General features: G+C 44.7%; 1 protein-coding gene across 2 annotated transcripts in view; it reads left to right on the top strand.

The window, feature by feature from the left end:
- pvrl2l (PVR cell adhesion molecule related 2 like) overlaps positions 1-18,554 on the top strand; it is a 258,989-nt gene that overhangs the window by 88,930 nt on the left and 151,505 nt on the right. For both annotated transcript variants that reach the window (XM_041954821.1, XM_041954820.1), the window contains exon 2: positions 15,870-15,982. In XM_041954821.1, coding sequence (XP_041810755.1) covers positions 15,870-15,982 — 113 coding nt within the window. The remainder of the gene's footprint in view (positions 1-15,869; positions 15,983-18,554) is intronic.

Raw genomic sequence — 18,554 nt, 5'->3', positions numbered from 1 at the left:
TATGTGTGTTTGCGAGAGACAGAGATGGGGGGCACGGCAAGGACAGCCAGAGATCAAAGACGCACACACACACACACACACACACACACACACACACACACACACACACACACACACACACACACACACAGAAGCCAGCCTGTGTTGGCAGTGATTGGTCAGCCTGCACGCCTGTTGGATGTGATCTCGATACCTGCAGTGATAATAGATTCAGAGAGGTCACACACACACACAGTCGCAGCAGTTCTCACACTCTTAATATGGTGGAGCTGTCATCACTGCACCAGGAGGGGGCGTGGGGGGGGGGTTGGATATGAATTCAGTTGTAGCCGGGCGAGCAGAGAGACAAATAGGAGTCCTGGGTTTGAATTGAATTGTAGCAGAGAGCGAGGGGAGATTGTGTCCTCTGTAATTTCAGCCTGTAATGTGCTGGTACACAGTGTTCTGCCCCCCCCCCCCCCCCCCCAGGCCCGCATCCATTTCTTCTCATTTCTCTTCATTTCGGAACACAAAGAGCACAGACTCCCCCCCGTCTCGCCGCCTGCGTGTCTCCCTCTTGTTTGCATTTCCAACGCGCCCCTCGTCGCCGGGCTCAGCTCCGCCGCTCTGCTCTCGTTTTGTTGTCTCGCTCTTGTGCGGAGGTATTTTCTGTCGCGCTCTCCTCGCAGGTGTTTTTTTCGGCTCCGTTCTGCCTGACGCTCTCTCGCTGTTGTTCCGTCTTGTTCTGCTCTGTAGCTTTTTCTCCCTCTGCAAATGTTTCTGCTCATTTGAGGTCACTTAATGTGTCCCAAGAGGCTCCGCTGCCGCTTCATCAGCTTGTGGAACGTTGCACCAACCGGCTGCCTTTATGTGAAACGCTCGTTGTTTGCATTTCTGCTGGTTACAAGCTGAGGACGGTGTTTGTTTTTCTGCTGTAAGGATCAACAAGTGCATTTTCCATTTTTGCTAGAGGGGTTTGATTGACCAGCTGCGGTCAAGAGGCTAGCCATGAACAGCTCGCTGTTTTCTTTCGCAGGCTGCTCGCCCGCCTTTAACGTCACGTCAGGTCGTATCGCGACTCACTCACATGCACGTCGCCGTTTACAAACTCGCGAGGCCAGAAAGAAAATGCCACAGCGCAGCGAATGCAGCAGCAGTCGAGTTAACAAACACTGATCCCAGCGTTTCAGCTTAACCGCCTCGTGATGGACTGCCTCCTCTGGTTATCCACGCTGGGAGAAGCAGTAATGTTGCGCTCATAACCACCTGAACGCAGGTGAGGATGCACGTACAAGATAACAGAAACAAGCAACCAATGAAAATATCTCACGTTGAGAGAGGAATCCTTTGCCTCGAAGAAACTTTGCCTTGTAGCATTTAAACCACGAACAAGAATACAAAAACAGATATTGGACAGTGACAATATCTTTTTATGTCCCATGCCAACATTTTTTATATTGCTGTTTGTGGGCTATCTGTGCCTGGGAACTATGGTTCAGATCATTGGACGGTTGTGGTTATGGCAGTGAAACAGTCATTTTGAATTGCGGTACGCCAGCTCCAGTCTCCGGCTTTGTAATTGCGAGCTGCAGAACGGTCCAATATGAAGATAATTGCTGGGGATGTGGAGCAGCGTTCGGTGTCATGTCTGGTGATCAGAGAGCTTAATGTTCTATTTGTGAAGACGGGAACTTCGAGAACGATTGTAAGAGCAATGGATCTATTAGTTCATAACGCCTGCGCGCTAATTGTTTCCATACCTGGGCTCGGCTTCAGAGCGAGGGAGGCTGCGTGAGTTGAGCGCTTCGTGTTTGAGTGTTATGACATCTGACAGACGGTGTAATGAACATTCATGGGAGGAGGGGAACCTGTAGGAATAAATGTGCTGCGTTCGCCTGAATCACCTGCTTTATTAGTGATTCACGCGCCTTCCGAGTCAACAGGATTCCTCCCTGTGAGTGAAGATCTTTCCACTGAGCAGTGAATGTTGACCTGACTGCACTTGATCAATTATTGATAAGGCCTTGAGGCAGAAACATACGTTTTTTCGATGAATTACCTGATAATCTCTGTAATGGAAACATGACTTTAAATCTTGCACCTTTCAGTTCTTTCCCAGTCAGACTGTGACTTTTAAATGTTCCCAAACAGACGCACATGAGGACGTGGAGCTCGGTTTTCGTTGCCCACTCTTGTATTTTGCTGCTGATTCAGCAATTCTGCGTCTGGTCGCGCTGAAAATAAACCGTCGCTCCTTTTGCTGAGGATTTCCTGGGAAGAATTCAAGAGCCTCCAATGATCTCTGGGCGGCTTTTTAAAGCCCCTGATTTAATTTCTGTTGGTATTTTACTGGTTGTTTTTACTCACATTGAGCCCTGGCCCCCCTCCCATCCCAGTTCTGTGTCATCGTCAGAAGTGTTAACATTGGTGTTCGTCTCCTGATCATCCCTTATTAATTTGTGTTCAGCTTTGTAATCCGGTTATTTGCCACTTGCTTCTCGTTCTGGCAGAAAATATCAGTAATTAGGGCTCAGTGCTTGGCTGGCCACATTACTCTCGTCTTAGTGTTTTACTGAAGAGTGCTTGTTAAAATGGACCCGTGTCGCTTTGAACTGAAATGAGCCAAATCCACCCCCATTGTTGGAATCCACCCGTCTATCTCAGCGATTCGCAGTTGCAGCCAACTCAGAAATGATGAGTCACAAGTTGATTTTTAGGAGGAAAAAAAAAAAGATTAAAAACAAATCTAATCTGCGAAACCTGAGAAAATATGCCTCAGACTTTGTGATAAATTTGTTTTGCTGGTAAAATGTTTCCAGCTTCTTGGCTTCCTCCTGTAATTGATAATTAAAATTTCCACTGCTGTTAACCATTATGCATATTTATGGCTTCCATTTGCAGTCACTTGGCTTCTTTCAGGGTTGTTTTCAGGCTTAGACTAATCAATTTAAAACTCACCTGCTGCAGGTCTGAATTTTTATTCAAATTTGTGTTCGTTGGTGGATCATGCTCAGGCCAGATTGACAAGCAGGCCCTTGTGATATGGAGAAGGCATTTGATTTATGTCCTATGAAGTATGCATAGATAAACAACAAATAAGAGTGAATATGAGAGTGGCAGGTGTCATGCACACACACACACACACACACACACACACACACACACATATCAATGAGTCAGTTTCCTTTATGTAATAAGCCCACAGGCTGCAGCAGGTGAGAGCTAAAAAGCAGATCAGGCCCTTGCTTGTAAGTACTCGCTAACAGGCTGATAGCAGGGCTGCTAAATGTACCTGCTTGTGGTGTAGCAGAGAGACCAGCACCGGTTCATGCTCGGACGCCATCCTTGCAGCTAGAGCTCGGCTAGCGGCCGAAGACAGGCCTGACCCAAAGCAAATAGATCCTGGTGTTGGCTGGTAGACGAGTGCGAGGACCCGTGTGCCAGGAGCAGTCTGGCAAAAATCAGTGGCTAAATCAGTTAGCAAACTAATTAACTTGTTGATTGACGAAAGTAATCCACAATTTTCCACCTTCTCAATGAGGATTTGTATGTTTTAAGTGATTATTAATCCTAACATGTCATCTTGGTGTCTGGGAACTAGTTTTTTTTCACATTTTGTACATTTAAGAGTTAATTGGAAAAGTAACCAGCAGATTGATCGCTGGTAAATGTAACTGTCCAAATCTTCCCATCACTGTGAGACGCCCCTCTGAGGTCATAGTAGCTGCACTCTTGTGTCCACAGCTGCGAAGACAAACGCTGGATGAAGATTCCAGAAGTTTATTCAGAAACCAGTGATGTGTGTGAAAGGTCACGTCCAAACTGTAGTAGATGTAGTTAAGCAAGTTGTCTCTCAGGATGCTGCTGAGGTTTCACAAGGACACAAGAGAAATGAATGAATGTTAATGGCTCATCATCTGCAGTGTTTCCACAGTTGTTATTGTTGCTGTCAGATCACATCAGTCAGTTTCCTTCATGTCCAACATCGCATGAGGAGGACATGTCAATGGGCAAACACTCAACCAGTGTGTAGATATAATTTACCGTGTAGTCTTTTCACTTCTGCCCTGTGCCATCACCACTGCACATCCCATAATTCAACAACCAACAACAAATGAAATGAGATGCACGTTTTGCTTTTGAATTCTGGATGTTCTCCTCCAGTTTCATGCTTGCGTTGCCTTTCCTCGTCCTTTCTGCCAATATTGGATAACCATCTAATTTGTTCAGAGCGACGTCTCTTATGTCGTGATCCTCTTTCCGCCTTTCTTTTTCTTTTTCTTTTTCTTTTTTTAATAATTCCTTTTGATGAATTCCTCGCCGGCCTTTGATCTGCGCGGCACAAGTGGATTGAGCAGGAGAGGCACATCAGATGGGGAGGCAGACTCTTCAGCGGAGCTCTGAGGAGAGCCGTGCAGCCTTGATCAACAAGAAAAGAAATGCCTGCACATGAAAGGAAGCGTGGAACAGAAGCCATCGACACGGTGCTGCGGATCCTTTGTTTTGCACAGATATGACAGAGGTGTATCATTTAACACAGAATATGGACAGCGCCGCGCTCCGCTTTCTCCCGTCTTCAACCTTTTGTCCTCCCTGAACAGCAGCACAATCGGTCTTCTTCAGGTTCGCTTAGTTCAACTGCTCGTGAATGCGCTGGCCCCCTCCCGTCCTGCAGACGCAGGGGTCACCGCCACTCGAGAGTGCACGCATTTGCTTTTGTTTGTATGCTGCACAGGAGGAGCCCAGAGCCCGAGCGGCAAAGGTGGGCTTTTGGAAACCGAGACCTGCGGTATTGACCCCCTGTTCTTTACCTCAGCGTCGCTGCTGCTGCTGCTCTGGTTACTTAAAGTGTGAAGGTGGCCTGCAGTGGGAAGGCTTTTGTTTGTAGATGATACACGCAGGTATATCTCTTGGTGCATCGCGCCGAAGGAACACCCGAGAAAACTTGTGCAAACACACAGCTGAACTTTTGTCTTTAACTTAAGTTTATCCCGGGAAGCTTTTCCCATCTTAACTCTTCTTTCTGCACCGTCCTGCATCCATATTTATTCAGTCCCATACGTTCTACACCCGGGAACAACAGCCGCAGTGAGACAGAGAGCAGCTTTAAGGCTAGAATACCTTGCTCAGGGGCACTGATGCATGTCTTGTTCACTTTTCCCAGACATCTCCAGCCTGTCCGGGGGCCTTTCTCACTAAGCAGGATTACAAAGTCGTCCGGACACCATGTAACACCCAGAACAGCTTCTTTTTACTTCAGCCCATGTTCCAGCTTTTGAGGGGTGTTCTGGGTGTTACTCATCAAAGATATTCAGTTAGCTCTGTAATCCTGCGCTGTGAGAAAAAACCCAGACTCAAACCAGAAGCTCGCTCCCCCAGACCAGAAGACGTCACGCAGTGTCATAAGTGTGTCACGTTAAGATGCATCATGACACCGGTGTTGGTTTCCACTCTGCTGCTGTAGGAAACGCAGCAGCACTGAAACACAGAGCTGTTGTGCAATGATTGTTTTATTGCTTATGAAATCCAGGTTTAGAGCTTAAAAACTAAGCCTCCAAAGGCTTTACTGATAATCTGTGGCGGGTGGAGAAAAAGATTTTCTTTCGTGACTTTCATGAACTTTTTAATTTAGTGATATGAGGATATTCATGGAGTAGGAACGGAGAACTAGAGAAGATCCCATGATAAATATCAACTGAGCGAGTGATAAATATAGGGGAATTGGAGTCTTGCGAGAGCATTTTTGGATTCATATTTTTTCTTTGAGCTTCTGCATCTCCAAATGTGCCAGACCGGATTCACCAAACTGTCGTACCTGCACAAAAAGCCAGATGAATTCCACCACTTTGTGAGGAGGTGTGTGTTCTTGAAATTTCATCAGTAGCACGCTCAAAGCCGGTGATGTTGCCATATAAGACTTCCTGTTCTGCTGCACAGGTGTGGTTTTATTCGCAAATTTCAGCTCAAGTCCTTCAAGAAGTTTTCTGACATGAATCAAACGTCCATCGTTTATACGAGGTTTGACGTTTTCTGTGCCGCCTGTGGAAAGACTGTCTGTCTGTCTGTGACTCGTACAACACGCCTGGAACATTCATCAACTCTGTTCATAACTGGTGCATGTACAGTTGCTACCTGTAACGAAGTGCAGCAGGGTTCACGCCTCGACACAGAAATAGAACAGCTGTGTAAACTGTGGTGTCAAGCTAACTAGACGCACCTTTACGCCCAAACATCGTGCACATTAAAACAACAGGAGCAGCAGGTCTGACACTTAGACTGCCGACTGTCTGTTTCAGCTTGAGATGTATGGATGACATGCCTGATTAAGTGGGAGCTGAAAGCTGCCCTACAGTTTCTACAGCGTCGCTTAATTGCATATCCACCACCTATTCATTATGATAACAGTAGCTTTTGCGCGGGGTATCGTGAACCTTGTCAGCCGTCTCGACGGTGCGAAGGTGTGAATGAAATCCTTCCTCGCCTATCATCAGAAGGACAATAAAAGCTTGATTAAAGATGATTATAGACAGTGGAAGTCATTTAGTGTCGAATACAAATTACTGATGAGTCAGCTCTCACGCTGTCTTTCCCTCTCACACACACACACACACACACACACACACACACACACACACACACACACACACTGCAATTGCAGAATTCAATTCTTCCTGTGAGATAGTCGACTGTGCATTTTGGAAATAATGCAGGAGGATTTAAAAGGGTTTCATAAGCCCACAGGCCATATCACTTCCTCACCCCACAGAGGATTATGCAGCGGTGGAAAAAAAAAAAAAAGGAAATCACCATGACTGGAGTTAATGGATTGTGAGCTGACAACATGGCAACGCTGAAAAGCCACCCACAGTGTAAACATGCCAATAGTCTGAGCTGTCAGCTGCCCATTAGTGTTCCTCTGAAATTAAAAGTTACTTTTCTTCCTTTGTAGCTCAGCCGATCACACCGCATTATCACATAACGAGAAAATGAATCGGATTTTTACTTTTACTAACTGGAAATTAAAAGTTCTGCTCTGAAATTGGCAGCTTCATTGTTCACCATTAGCAAACATTGAGATTTCAAATAATGAAACCCATTACGGAGTTTTTTTAAAAAAAGAAATCCTCCGCTCCTCACAGAGCCGCCTTCCTCGCACCAGCTCCTTTTAAGTCTGTTTATGTGTTTGAGTGATCCCTCGCTGTGTTTTTGCCCCGGCTCGGCAAGTAAAACACACTAAGGGAGCTAAAAGCTCTAAAAATGAATTCTTTATTGTCCCTTAAAAGATGACTTCAAGCAGAAAAATGATGTGAGCAAAATTTGGCGTTTGTACAAAGTCAGAGCTCTCTCCGTTGTTCCTCTTTTAGTTCGTATCTCACCGTGTGAAGAAAGTCAAAATGTCAGAGACCTGCTTGTCACTTGGCTCGCGCCTGGTGGTCTGTTTTTATCACTGTCACCTTTCTAAAACCTCCTCCCACCTGTAAAAGGCAGTTTGAAATCACATCAGGGGGCTAATCACACAGGGCAGTTGTCTACAAAGCTGCACTTTAGATTGTTGAGGATGCTTCCAGCTGTGACAAACTTTTCCAGTTTTTCATTTACATTACTCCGAATGACACCGTGCACTTAATGCAGTGAGAGCTACATCCAATCAGGCCGAGACCGCAAGCTTTCAGCACCAATTAGAGTTAATTCAGGGTTACTGATGTGCTGCAAGACAACAATTCCTGCAGTAATGTGAGAACTTTTCGGTCTTTCCTGCGCTCGATACCAAGGATCCACTTTGTATTTGAGTGGGTTATCATTTCCCACCATGTACGAGTCTTACTTAGCTCAATATTTCACACATACAGATGATCCAGCCGCCAAAGTTTTCAAAAGAAAAGACCCAAACTCTTTAATATCTGCAATGATTAGAGATTATTTGCTCCCATTTGATGCTGACAATCGTTTTCTAATGAGATCAAGCGTTTTTGTTCGGCATGTGAGTGTTTCAGTACAGAACGAACATCAATGCCAGCTCTGCTCTTTAATCACAGCTTATTACTGTTTATTTAGGTTACATTTGTTGGATAAAATCACACTCATTTTCTGCTCAAATTTGTCATTCAAGATCTCTTACTATAACAGAGCAGCCACAACTACTGAATCATCCACTATCCTTCAACTAACAATAACATTAGCTTGAATTTTGTGCCAGAAAATGTGGACAGTGACGGATTGAGCTCCAACATGTGAGAAGATGGTGAATAATACAGCGTTTGGACGTGAATCCTCTCAGAAAAGAGAAAGAATGATGAATGAAGAATTTTCTGCTTTTCATCAACCTCTGTTGATTGTGTTTGAATTTTTCAAACGGCGGAGATCCCGTTTTGGAATTATTTTCAACTGTATTAGCATCTTTGTGGTATCAAATCCTCGCAGACACAAACAGATGCCAGGACCCGCCAGCTAACGGTAGCTGTGTGTGTGTGTGTGTGTGTGTGAAACCACAGCCATCCCCGTGACAACTAATCTCCTCTTTCCTTTCTCTCCGCCACATTGTTGATCAGTGTCCTGTTACTGAAAAGCAAATGCAAAATGCCATGATTATGAGCTGTCAAATGTCAATTACCGGTAATTCAGCCCCGCAGCGCGCGATGGATGAGACAGTCACTCAACGCCGGCCCTCCTCCACCTCTTCCCTTGTCTTCCGCATCACATCTGAAGAATTCAATCTGCTTTTTCTCCATGTGTGAATGTCACCAGCGTCAGACTTTAATGGGTGTTGATCCTGTTTAATGACTCCGCTGCGTGTGAAATGCATCAAAGTCCACAATGATTGATGTCCCGCACTGCAGCCCTCTCACACTCATGATTCACTCGTGACTCAGAGTATCACACACGAACGATAATAATGCGACGGACAGACAACAGCAGATCACATGATCTTTTTCCCATCAGCTCCAAAGAGCATTTTAGCGTCTTTCAGCTGATTGTTTTGATTGTACAGCCGTCATCGGCCAGCTCATCATCGCAGCTAGCATCTCTCTGGTGAACGTTGTGGAGCATTGGGAGCATTTTTCCTGGAAACTGGTGCAAACAAAACAAAATAATCAATAGATGAGTGAATATTGCACATAAGCACGACTCCAAATAAATGCTAATGTTGCTAATGCTGCTCTGTATCTATAGCCGATTGATGTGATATCTGTCAGTGCTTCCATCCATCCTTCTCCTCCGTCTGCCACTTCACGTAAAAATCTCGTCTTCCTCATTTTCCTTCACATATGTTAAAACAAGGCCACAAGCTACACATTGCCTAGTGATGAAAATCACACTGCATGAATCTTTCAAAGCCCTTCTATCCCTCGTTAGCTGCACAGTTACAGCGGCGGCCTTAAGCTTAATTCATGCTTGATGAGGCCACGCTCTCGACAGCTGCCTCTCGATAAAAGATGCCTGAACCTGCGCTTACACCTGAGCAGTCGAAAGCTGGAGGACAGAGAGAAGACGAAGCGAGGTGATCACACGGTTAACCCGGTGAACCTGCACCTTCGAGTCATGTCAGGCTTCTGAGTGCAAACATTTAGTCGTGACCTGTTTCCAACTTTGTGCAACAGGAAGAAGTGGAAAGCTAACTAAGCTAAAGTTTTACTCAAATACTGTTTTCTGCTTCTATTTTTATTTTATAATGTTCTTTTTACTCCATACTTGCTTTTGTATGGCAGCTAAATGAAAAACATCTGAAGAGCTTCTGAAATATATTAAATTACTCAACAGTGGTTTACAAGTACAGCTGAAAAGATGAGTTGATTAATCTTGGCACAGCATTAATTGGCGTTTTTCTCCGCTGAATTATTTAAATAATTTTCATGTATTTTTAGTAATGTTGAGCTTTGTAGTCTTGGTTGGACAAAACAAGCACTGAGAAGTTGTCACTTTGGTCTTTGGTTCATTGTGGCATTTTTATTTTATTTTATTTTTTTTTACAGATTTTTGCACATCAAACAATCAGATCAATCAATAAAGGGAGAAAATAGTCACCGGATTGATCCGGATCAGTAGTTGCAGTTTGTTCAAAATAGCTCAAAATGAGCTCCACCTCGACTGCAACAGTAAAATCCTGCTTTTACATGAATGCATGAGTAATAATAATCTGATGGTGTGATATATATAATAGTATAACAGTCACAGGGGGCATTTTTGCTTTTAATACGTTTTCCTAATTGGACATGCATTCTACATGAAGTCACGCTGCCGTGTTTTAATGCCTCGGAGCCCAGCTGTGCCTGCAGGCATTATGTGTTCAGGTTGTCGTCTGCACAGACGTACATATGAACGTCCCATTCTCACGAACACCACATCTCATTAACGCTGTGAGGGAATTTCTTCAAATTTCCCACCAACGTCCAGTTGGCCTCAAGCATGTACTGGTTAGATTTTGGTGGTCAAAGGTCAATGTGAATGTAGCACAAATGTCTCATAGGAGAAAATGGTGAAGTGATGACATTTTATATGCAAAAGGTCAAAGGTCAGCTTCACTGAGACGGAACACTTTTCTGGCCATTATCCAACACATAACACAGAAACAGAAGACAGATTGTGGTGATGTGATTGCTTCACATTTGGTCAGATACTGAGTTGGTGACACTAATCTTGGGGGCCCACCTTGAAACCGTGCAAGCTCATTGGTTCCTGCTCATATTGGGCTTCAGGTGATTGTCATTTCCTCTGTCTAACAGCCAGGCCATCAACACTTCCTCCGAGCAGCCAAGTGTTAATTTTGCTTTCGGCAGACACAGGAGACAAAATACTAATTCTACTTTTCTGTAAAACGGCTTTAATGCGTACGTCATGGTGTGCCACTGGATGTGCGTAACCTTTCCGGTGCCTGTTACGAATCCAGTTAGGAACAGAAGCTAATAATAACACTTCCATGAGACAGAAGCTACCTAGCATGTGGTCTTTAGTCTAACGTACTCACAATGATTATAATGGCTGAAATACTTTAATAACCTTGATAATCATATTGTGAAAAGAGCAAGAAGAGAAGTTGAATTAGCATCATTGCTGCCGATGCGGTATAAATATATCTTTCCGTGTTTTAGTGTTTGACCTCATTGACAAAAAAAAATCCGAACCAAACAGCTGTGGCTCACTGCCTCTACAGGTGTGTGATTGAGATGTTTACGTGAATGAGCGTCCAACCCATCAGCATGTTCCTCACGCTTACGCTGCGTGCACGTCTACGTGGAAGCTCCACATAAACAGGCAAATGCCACAAGCCTCTAGGTGTCAATTAACTGTGATTCATCTCTCTGGTGCATTGGGAGGGAAGCAGAGTGTGGCCGTTCATTTAACCGTCTCCTTTGACTTTCCATTTGCGTTTCGCTGATGCTTCAATCCGCGGTGACTTCCACTGAGCGCAACAGTCGAATAAGCTGTAAATGGTGTGATCACTGGGGGTGTGAGCGAATAATGGAAAGGCCTGTAAAGACAAGGGTCAGAGTGGTGCATTGACACCAATTTCCGTGATAGCAGGGCAAGTCTATGTGCAAAACGCTTCTGGAAAATAAACAAAGAGCATCACCACAACCAACAATTACGTCTAATTTCAAAGGGCGGGAAGTTTGCCTCTAATGATTGTGGGTACCAATCCAGAAAGTGTGTGCTTCAATAAAACTGGTGAAAAATACATGAAATATGACGTGATACGTTAATGTTGTCTCGTCATTGAACTGTGGTTGATAGAAGAAAGAGCTGCTGTGACTGTGGCATGTCAGGAAATTTAGCATTTCATGTACGCATGTGCATAAATCAGGAGGAAAATGAGCATCAGTACCTGGATTTATTTCAGAACTTCTCTTGTTGATCCTTTTAAATATCTCGTCTGAGCTGCTGTGAAAACTGAAAACTTTGGCGAACGTTGTCCCCCTCTTGCCGAAGGAAAGAACAAGTTTTTAGGTGTTTAAATGAAAATCAATGAGCTGATTTAGAGAATTCTGTAAATCTCAGTGAAAATTGAAAGAACAATGAGCGTTACGAAGATACTGCAGCGATTTAGTTTTGAACTTCCGTAAGCAGGGGAGCTCAGAGAGCAGCAGTGTCCTGACTCTTAATCTCTAGTATGACTCCACTAGAGCCTACATTTCCCATGATGCAACTCTATAATAGGCCTTTTCTGCCTCCAAAATAAACACTTCTTTCAAAGACAACGTACAGGACTCCTCATCACGAGTAAAATCAGTCGAGTGTTACTCCTAGCTTTAGCCGTCGTAGGCTAAAGTCATGCTAGTTCCCTAGCATATTTACGCCATCACACCCAAGCAAACTTAAAACAGGTAACTGGCAAGCTCCCCACAGCTCAAGTAAGTGATCAGCTGCAGGGGATATTGTCCAGACATGCGTGTGATTGTCTACAGCTGTGCAAAATCATACGAACCAAATGAAAAAACCTCTTTAGTACTGGCTCAGATTCTTGACCCCAAAGAAAACCAGCAAAACGCCCACAGGTGGCAGCGTTTTTGCGAGCAGGGTGGCCACGTCGGTCTGCATGAGGAGAAACTTTCTTCATCCTCGTCCTTTTGCTCGTCTCGTCCGTCTGAGCCAATCAGCTCGCTCTCCGTGGGCCTTTCTGGAATCAGGCTGTGAGGAATTGAATCATTTCTGATGTGATCTTATGCTCTCTGCTCCGTTCTTTTCACTCTTTCAGTGTTTGACTTTTTCCCCTCTCTTTTTTGGCCGCTTTTTCAGACTTCCCCTACTCTGTGGCCTCCTTTCATTCTTCTCGCCGCTCTCTGGTTTTCTAGTCCTTCCTCTTCCTCCCCTCTTCCAGCCTACCCCTGCAGCGCCGTCGCCTTCACTCTCTCTCTCTGCTTTAGTCGTTCCTTAAGTCGCTTTACTTTTTGAGACCTTCTTCCTGAGCTTCTTTCTGTGTTTGCTCTTTTATTCGGTTGTATTTATCCTTCCTCATACATTTTTCTCCCATCTTCATCTTCCTCTCCTTTCTCGGGCTCCTTTCACGCTCCTTCCTGACTTCTCCTTCAGCTCTTTCAGTCTTTAACTACCTCCTCTTTCCATCTCCATCATCCCCTCCTTCCTCTCTTTTTCACGCCGTCTCTGTTTTTATTATTTTCCCCTGCGTCACAGAAGAGATTTCATTGACCACTATGAATAACCCAAAGGTTTGTGTGGTTCATGACCGTCTGGTGTGTTTGTCTATTCCAGCCCCTTGATGAGTCGTGGGAGTTGTGAGTTGATGTGTCTAATTAGGTTAAATTCATCTGTGTGTTTGTGCATGAAAAAAGAAAGAAGGAGAGGAAGGAAAACGTGATGGGAGGGGCAGCAAACAACAGAGGCAGGGATGAACTCTTGGTTCATTGCTGCTATTTTTGTTGATTCTGGCTGTGGAAAAACGCGTCTGACAGCAAATAGTCTGCATATATGTGCGTGCATGTTTGTGTGCATGTGTGTGTGTGCGCGCGTCTGTCTTACAGTGGGAATGGATAACTGGTTTGACAGCCCATTGTCTCCCTCAGGGTGGAGACTGTGGTTCAATGACTGAGTCAGTCTCATATGCACTCACATTACAGCAAGATGCTCTGATTTATGCACACACACACACACGCCCAGATGTACAGGAATCACACACGCACACACTGCGAAGCATACATATGCCTTCACACGCAAAATTCTTTCCTGCACACATGAGCGAACACGTGGATGCATGCACGCTGTACGTCCCGAACAACCCGACGCCCCCCGCAGCACACACAAACTTTGTGCTCTTTGTTGGCGCTGCTGTGTTTTACAGCTGATTTGCAGGCTAAACCCCAGCCCGCCCATTCACCTCCACGCTGTGGCGTGTAACACATTGTCCTAATCAATCCCTCACGCGCTAAGAGGCTTTTTCATTGGAACCACCGGGGGCTCGCAGGCGGTTAGCGGGCGCTTATACCCTTTTCTTCTGTCGAGAGCGAGAAGCCGGCTCCCCGCAAGAATTCTATCTTCGCGGGCGCAGAGGCTGGCTGCGAGGGCAGAGAGCGAGGGGAGAAAAAGACCTTGGTAGGATTTTGATCCCGGGTCAGCAGGGGCTTCGTGGCAGGGGTCTGGATCACTGCATGAGTGCCAGGCAGAGAGTGGTAAAGGGAGCATGGGAAGTGGAGGGAGAAAAGAATAAGAATAAAAGCAAAGCAGCATGATGTGTGGAGCTTTCTGAAGTCACCATCAAGAGATTTGATTATGAGGCTCTTTGTCGCACAATGTCTTGATTCCACAGCACAAACAGCACGACTCTTTCGATCTGCTGGACCTGAACTAGATTACATGAATGAAAGATTGCAAGTTCTCTGTTTTGCTTTCTCTGATCCTTCCTATCCTTGTTTTTCTTATTTGCTCTGTTTGAGTCATTTTCTCTCTTTGGCTGTCTCATGATTACAAGGATTAAATTTAAGTTAATTAATTTAAGGAAATTTGATGCAGCATGTTGGCTTTATGCACATTTACATGTTTTAACAGCTGCAGCAATTTGTCTCACTGCTTGATAGCTGCTTGTTGACGACTAATGTAAATAAAAAGAGCCATTTCTGAGAGGCAAGGACGGTTCATGTGAGCTGCTGAAGTGTTTATAATGAACATGTTTTTCGCGAGTGGCGCACAACAAGGCGAGGCTTTAACGCACCTTCGAACCACGCGGCATCTCGGTGTGCTTTTGTTAATGCTGCTGTTTAGCGGGATTGCTCCCGCTCAGGTTTTCCCGCTGCTCTCAAATGCAAACTAGTCAATGTTTCAGCTGAAAGCCTCAAATGCATTTTCTGCTACATCAGTTTTATTTGTCAAGTCCATCAGAAATTCAGCAGAAAGCCTGGATCTCCCGTGGAGTGTTTTTGAACGAGGAGACCTGACAGAAATCGGCAGCAACACTGATTCTTGTTTGGGGGAATAAAAACAGGGTATCACAGCTACACGGTGGCATTTATTTCATTTTATTTTTTCGAAAAGGGTGAAAATTGAAAGCGTTGGTTCAAAAGAATCTTGCAACACATGATGTGAGCCTGAGCAGCAGACTGCTACACACTGTTGAGTCAGATGATCGCAGAATAAGAGGCGAGCGTTGAGAAAAGTCATTCCACTCGACTCAATTTAAAGCCAGTATTCTGAAACAGCCCGCAGGTCAGTGGGTGCTGCTCAGTGTTGAGACAGTGACCGGCCCCCTTTCATCTCCGTTGAAGCCTGAGCGGCCGGGCCAGCTCTCCCGGCTTGTTTTCGGTGAGCCTGCGTGGTGGTCTGCCCGACCGGCCCTGCTCTCTCAACGCTGTTATTCATGCTGGAGCAAAGAGTTTCAGGTGCCTCCTGCTGAATTTCAAACAGGGCAGAGAAGCGCCGCTCGGGCAGCTGTGGTGTCGCTGAAGGCTCGCCCCCTAGCGATGGCTCCTGGTCGATGAGCTTTTATTGTAACGAAGGGGGGCCTAGCTGGAGTGGGCTGGCTGAGACTCTGCCTGAGGCTTGTTATCAAAGGCTCATGATTCAAATGTTTTTCCTTTCTCTTGAATGAACTTGTCTCTTTTTTTTAATTGCCCCCTCATTGTCTTCCTCTCTGTGTTTCCCTCATTCTTCTCTGTAACCTTGTTTTAAATTGCCTAGAACACGTTAATGGGGGCGATCTTGAAGTGGGTGGGAAAAACATCGATCACATTTCGTTTAAATAACACCAGATTCATAATAAAATACTTGGAACAACACCATTGTTACTGCAGCTACTGCTCTCCCTCTGTCTTCTTTATCATAGTCCCAGTTTGTTCACGTTCCTCTTTTAGTTTCAACACAAGCAAACATGTTGAATTATTCAAGCAGTATGGATTTTGTGGCTGATGCGTAATCTCCCTCCTTGTCTCCTTCGCGCCTGCCTCCAGGTATCGGGGCTCAGAAAGTGCGTGTCGAGGAGGAGCTGGAGGCGTATCCCGCAGAGGCCGTTGATCTCCGCTGCCAGTTCATCGATGGAGGAGGCCGGACCAAACTCACACAGGTGGGACGATGGAACGCAGCAGTTGTGTCCTCAGTAGCTTTGGATGGCCGTGATTGACATGATAGTTATGCCTAGTGGAGTGAATTCATTGGAAGGGATATAATGAAAGGTCAAAAATTCTGCACGCCTGAAGGATGGGAAACAGCAAGAGTGAGTCCAACAGTCTTAAACTGATTTATTCACTCTCTGTTTGTATTTAAAAAGCAGAAAAGTTTCTGTCCACCTGCATAAAAAACAAAGAGGAAACGGAGGGAATTTATTGCAGAAAGGTTTTAATGCTTGGCTGAGGTGGAAAAATGTGGTGTATCAACAAAAGCAAAATGTGACAAAGTGCAATGGAAGCAGACTTAAAGGTACAGGAGGGTTTATTGGCAGAAATGGAAGATAATATCCATTAAGTATGTTTTCTTTAGTATATAATTACCTAAGAATAAGAATCGTTGTGTTTTCGTTACCATAGAATGAGCTCTTTACATCTAAAGAGGCGTCCACGGAGTCCGCCATGTTGCACCGCCATCTCTCTACAGTAGCCCAGAACAGACAAACCGAACTCTGACTCCACAGAGCACCTTTTGTGTTTTTCGCACCCACGCTTGGAAAGGGAGGGGTGCGCCATTTGGTGCAGTCTGCTACCTCACCACTAGGTGTCACTAAATCCCACACAGTGGCCCTTTAAACATCTACTGAAATGACAGAAAATAGGTGCAAATGAAAATATCAGCTTTGTGTGGGGCAATGGGAGGTTTGACTGGTTCTCCTGTAGTTGTTTCACCTCGTTGAGCTTTTCCTATGTGATATGCAAATACCCAACTCCTAATGTTCACATAACAGTTGTGGATGGATTTTCTTTTGCAGATTTTCTAGAAAATTTGGTTAAAATTGTTACAAAATGTGAAGTGAAACTTAACTATTGTGGCTTAACAATCAGTTATTTATATCAGAGTCATTTTCTGATCAACTGTTGCTGGGATTGTTTGACTTAGCTTAGCACAAGCGGTTTAAAATGGGACAACTGCACACATTTCCCATCTGGAGGTTAGGTGATCAGCAGGGGGAAACAGATTTTGAAGCCATATTTTGAAGTCAGGATCAATGTTGATATCCCCGGATGAGTTAAGCTTAGCTTTGCCCAAACATGGGAACGGGGAAGTGGCCATCCTGCGGTGCCCTCCAACAACACTAAGCTGTCTGACTTTCACACACAGCTTGTTTCATTTTAACTCGCTCTCACCTGATAGAGAGGGCTGAGCACACACAACACAGACACGTCTGCTTGGAAGTCAATTCATTTTATCAAACCCCGGATGACAACTTACCTGACGCCACCTGAACTGTTCTGATGTGCCGCCACACACCAGTTAGGCCAAAGCTAAACGCTACGAGCTCTTTGCCAGTTCATTTCGATCCTGGTGTGATCTGTCCCTCGCTGTGGATGGAATGAGCAGCCAGTTTCTTCACAATGTAATGTTTTCTTGTCAATCTGCAGCTAACGAGGGAAGCTACTGATTTGTGCAGACGTCATTTTCAATCCGTCTTCCTCTTCACAACCTTCAGCGCTGCTTTCTCTCCCCCTTCCCTCTAGATGTCATAACTTAAATAGATGTTTGCTAAATGTGTATCGATGAACTTTATTCCCTCTCCTTCCTGGTCTACCACTTTAGCCAGCAGTTTGTATTTAACACTGTCACTTTGAAAACTGAAGAGAAAAGAAAATCAATTTGATGCAACATCACAGTCGTCTCCCTTGTGGTAGAGTCTCATACAGCCATAACAGATATCAATATCTTTTAGAAATCTTGAGAAGGAAAGCCTGTAAGATGACTCCCATTCAAATTATGTTCTTTAAAATGGCAACTGGGTACTTGAGAGAGGTTTTGCATGTCTAAGAGGCCATAAATTTCATCTTTCAATAGATTCTTGGCTCCTTGCTGTGACAGTGTTAGAAATGATGTCAGAATGATTTTTTTGTGGTTTATTATTAAACGTAAGGAGAAAGGGACTGGAGCATGCTGCTGTTCTGCAAACAATGGCAAATTAGTAAATGTAGTTTCGTGGCTGATCTCGCCAACCCGTTATGCAGCAGTGACTGTGACACACAGCTCATAGTGGCAATTAAAGTTCTTTAAAACCCCTAGTGCCGCAATTGGTGCAATTTGCCAAAAATCCCACTTCTTCTTCTCAGCGTCATAACTCAGTCAAGTCTGAACAGCCTGTAAGACTTCCATAAACACTCTTAGAAATCACAGGAAAAACACAGCTCCAGAACTTGCCTGAGAACCATCACGTTCTTAACTTTTCTTCAGCGTCAGAGGAATCCAGTGATCGTTGTCTGTACATTCAAGGGTTTATTACAAACAGGAGCTGCTAAGAGCTGATTCAGCGCACTTTTAATGGTGCAAACATGAAAACAGATATGAGCTAAAAAAAATATGGCTCAAGTTGTATGCAACAGTGTAACTACGCCAACATGATACTTCCTGTTTGCATCCACTCACACCTTTGTGGGGTGCAGTTTTCTCGTCTCATTCTGCATTAGATTATCGTTCTTGAGAGAGCTGCCTCACCTGTAACA

Source organism: Chelmon rostratus, chromosome 16 (genome assembly GCF_017976325.1).
Source record: "Chelmon rostratus isolate fCheRos1 chromosome 16, fCheRos1.pri, whole genome shotgun sequence".
NCBI classification, from domain to species: Eukaryota; Metazoa; Chordata; class Actinopteri; order Chaetodontiformes; family Chaetodontidae; genus Chelmon; species Chelmon rostratus.
The sequence above is the reverse complement of the archived record's forward strand: the minus strand, read 5'-3'. Positions and strand labels throughout refer to the sequence as shown.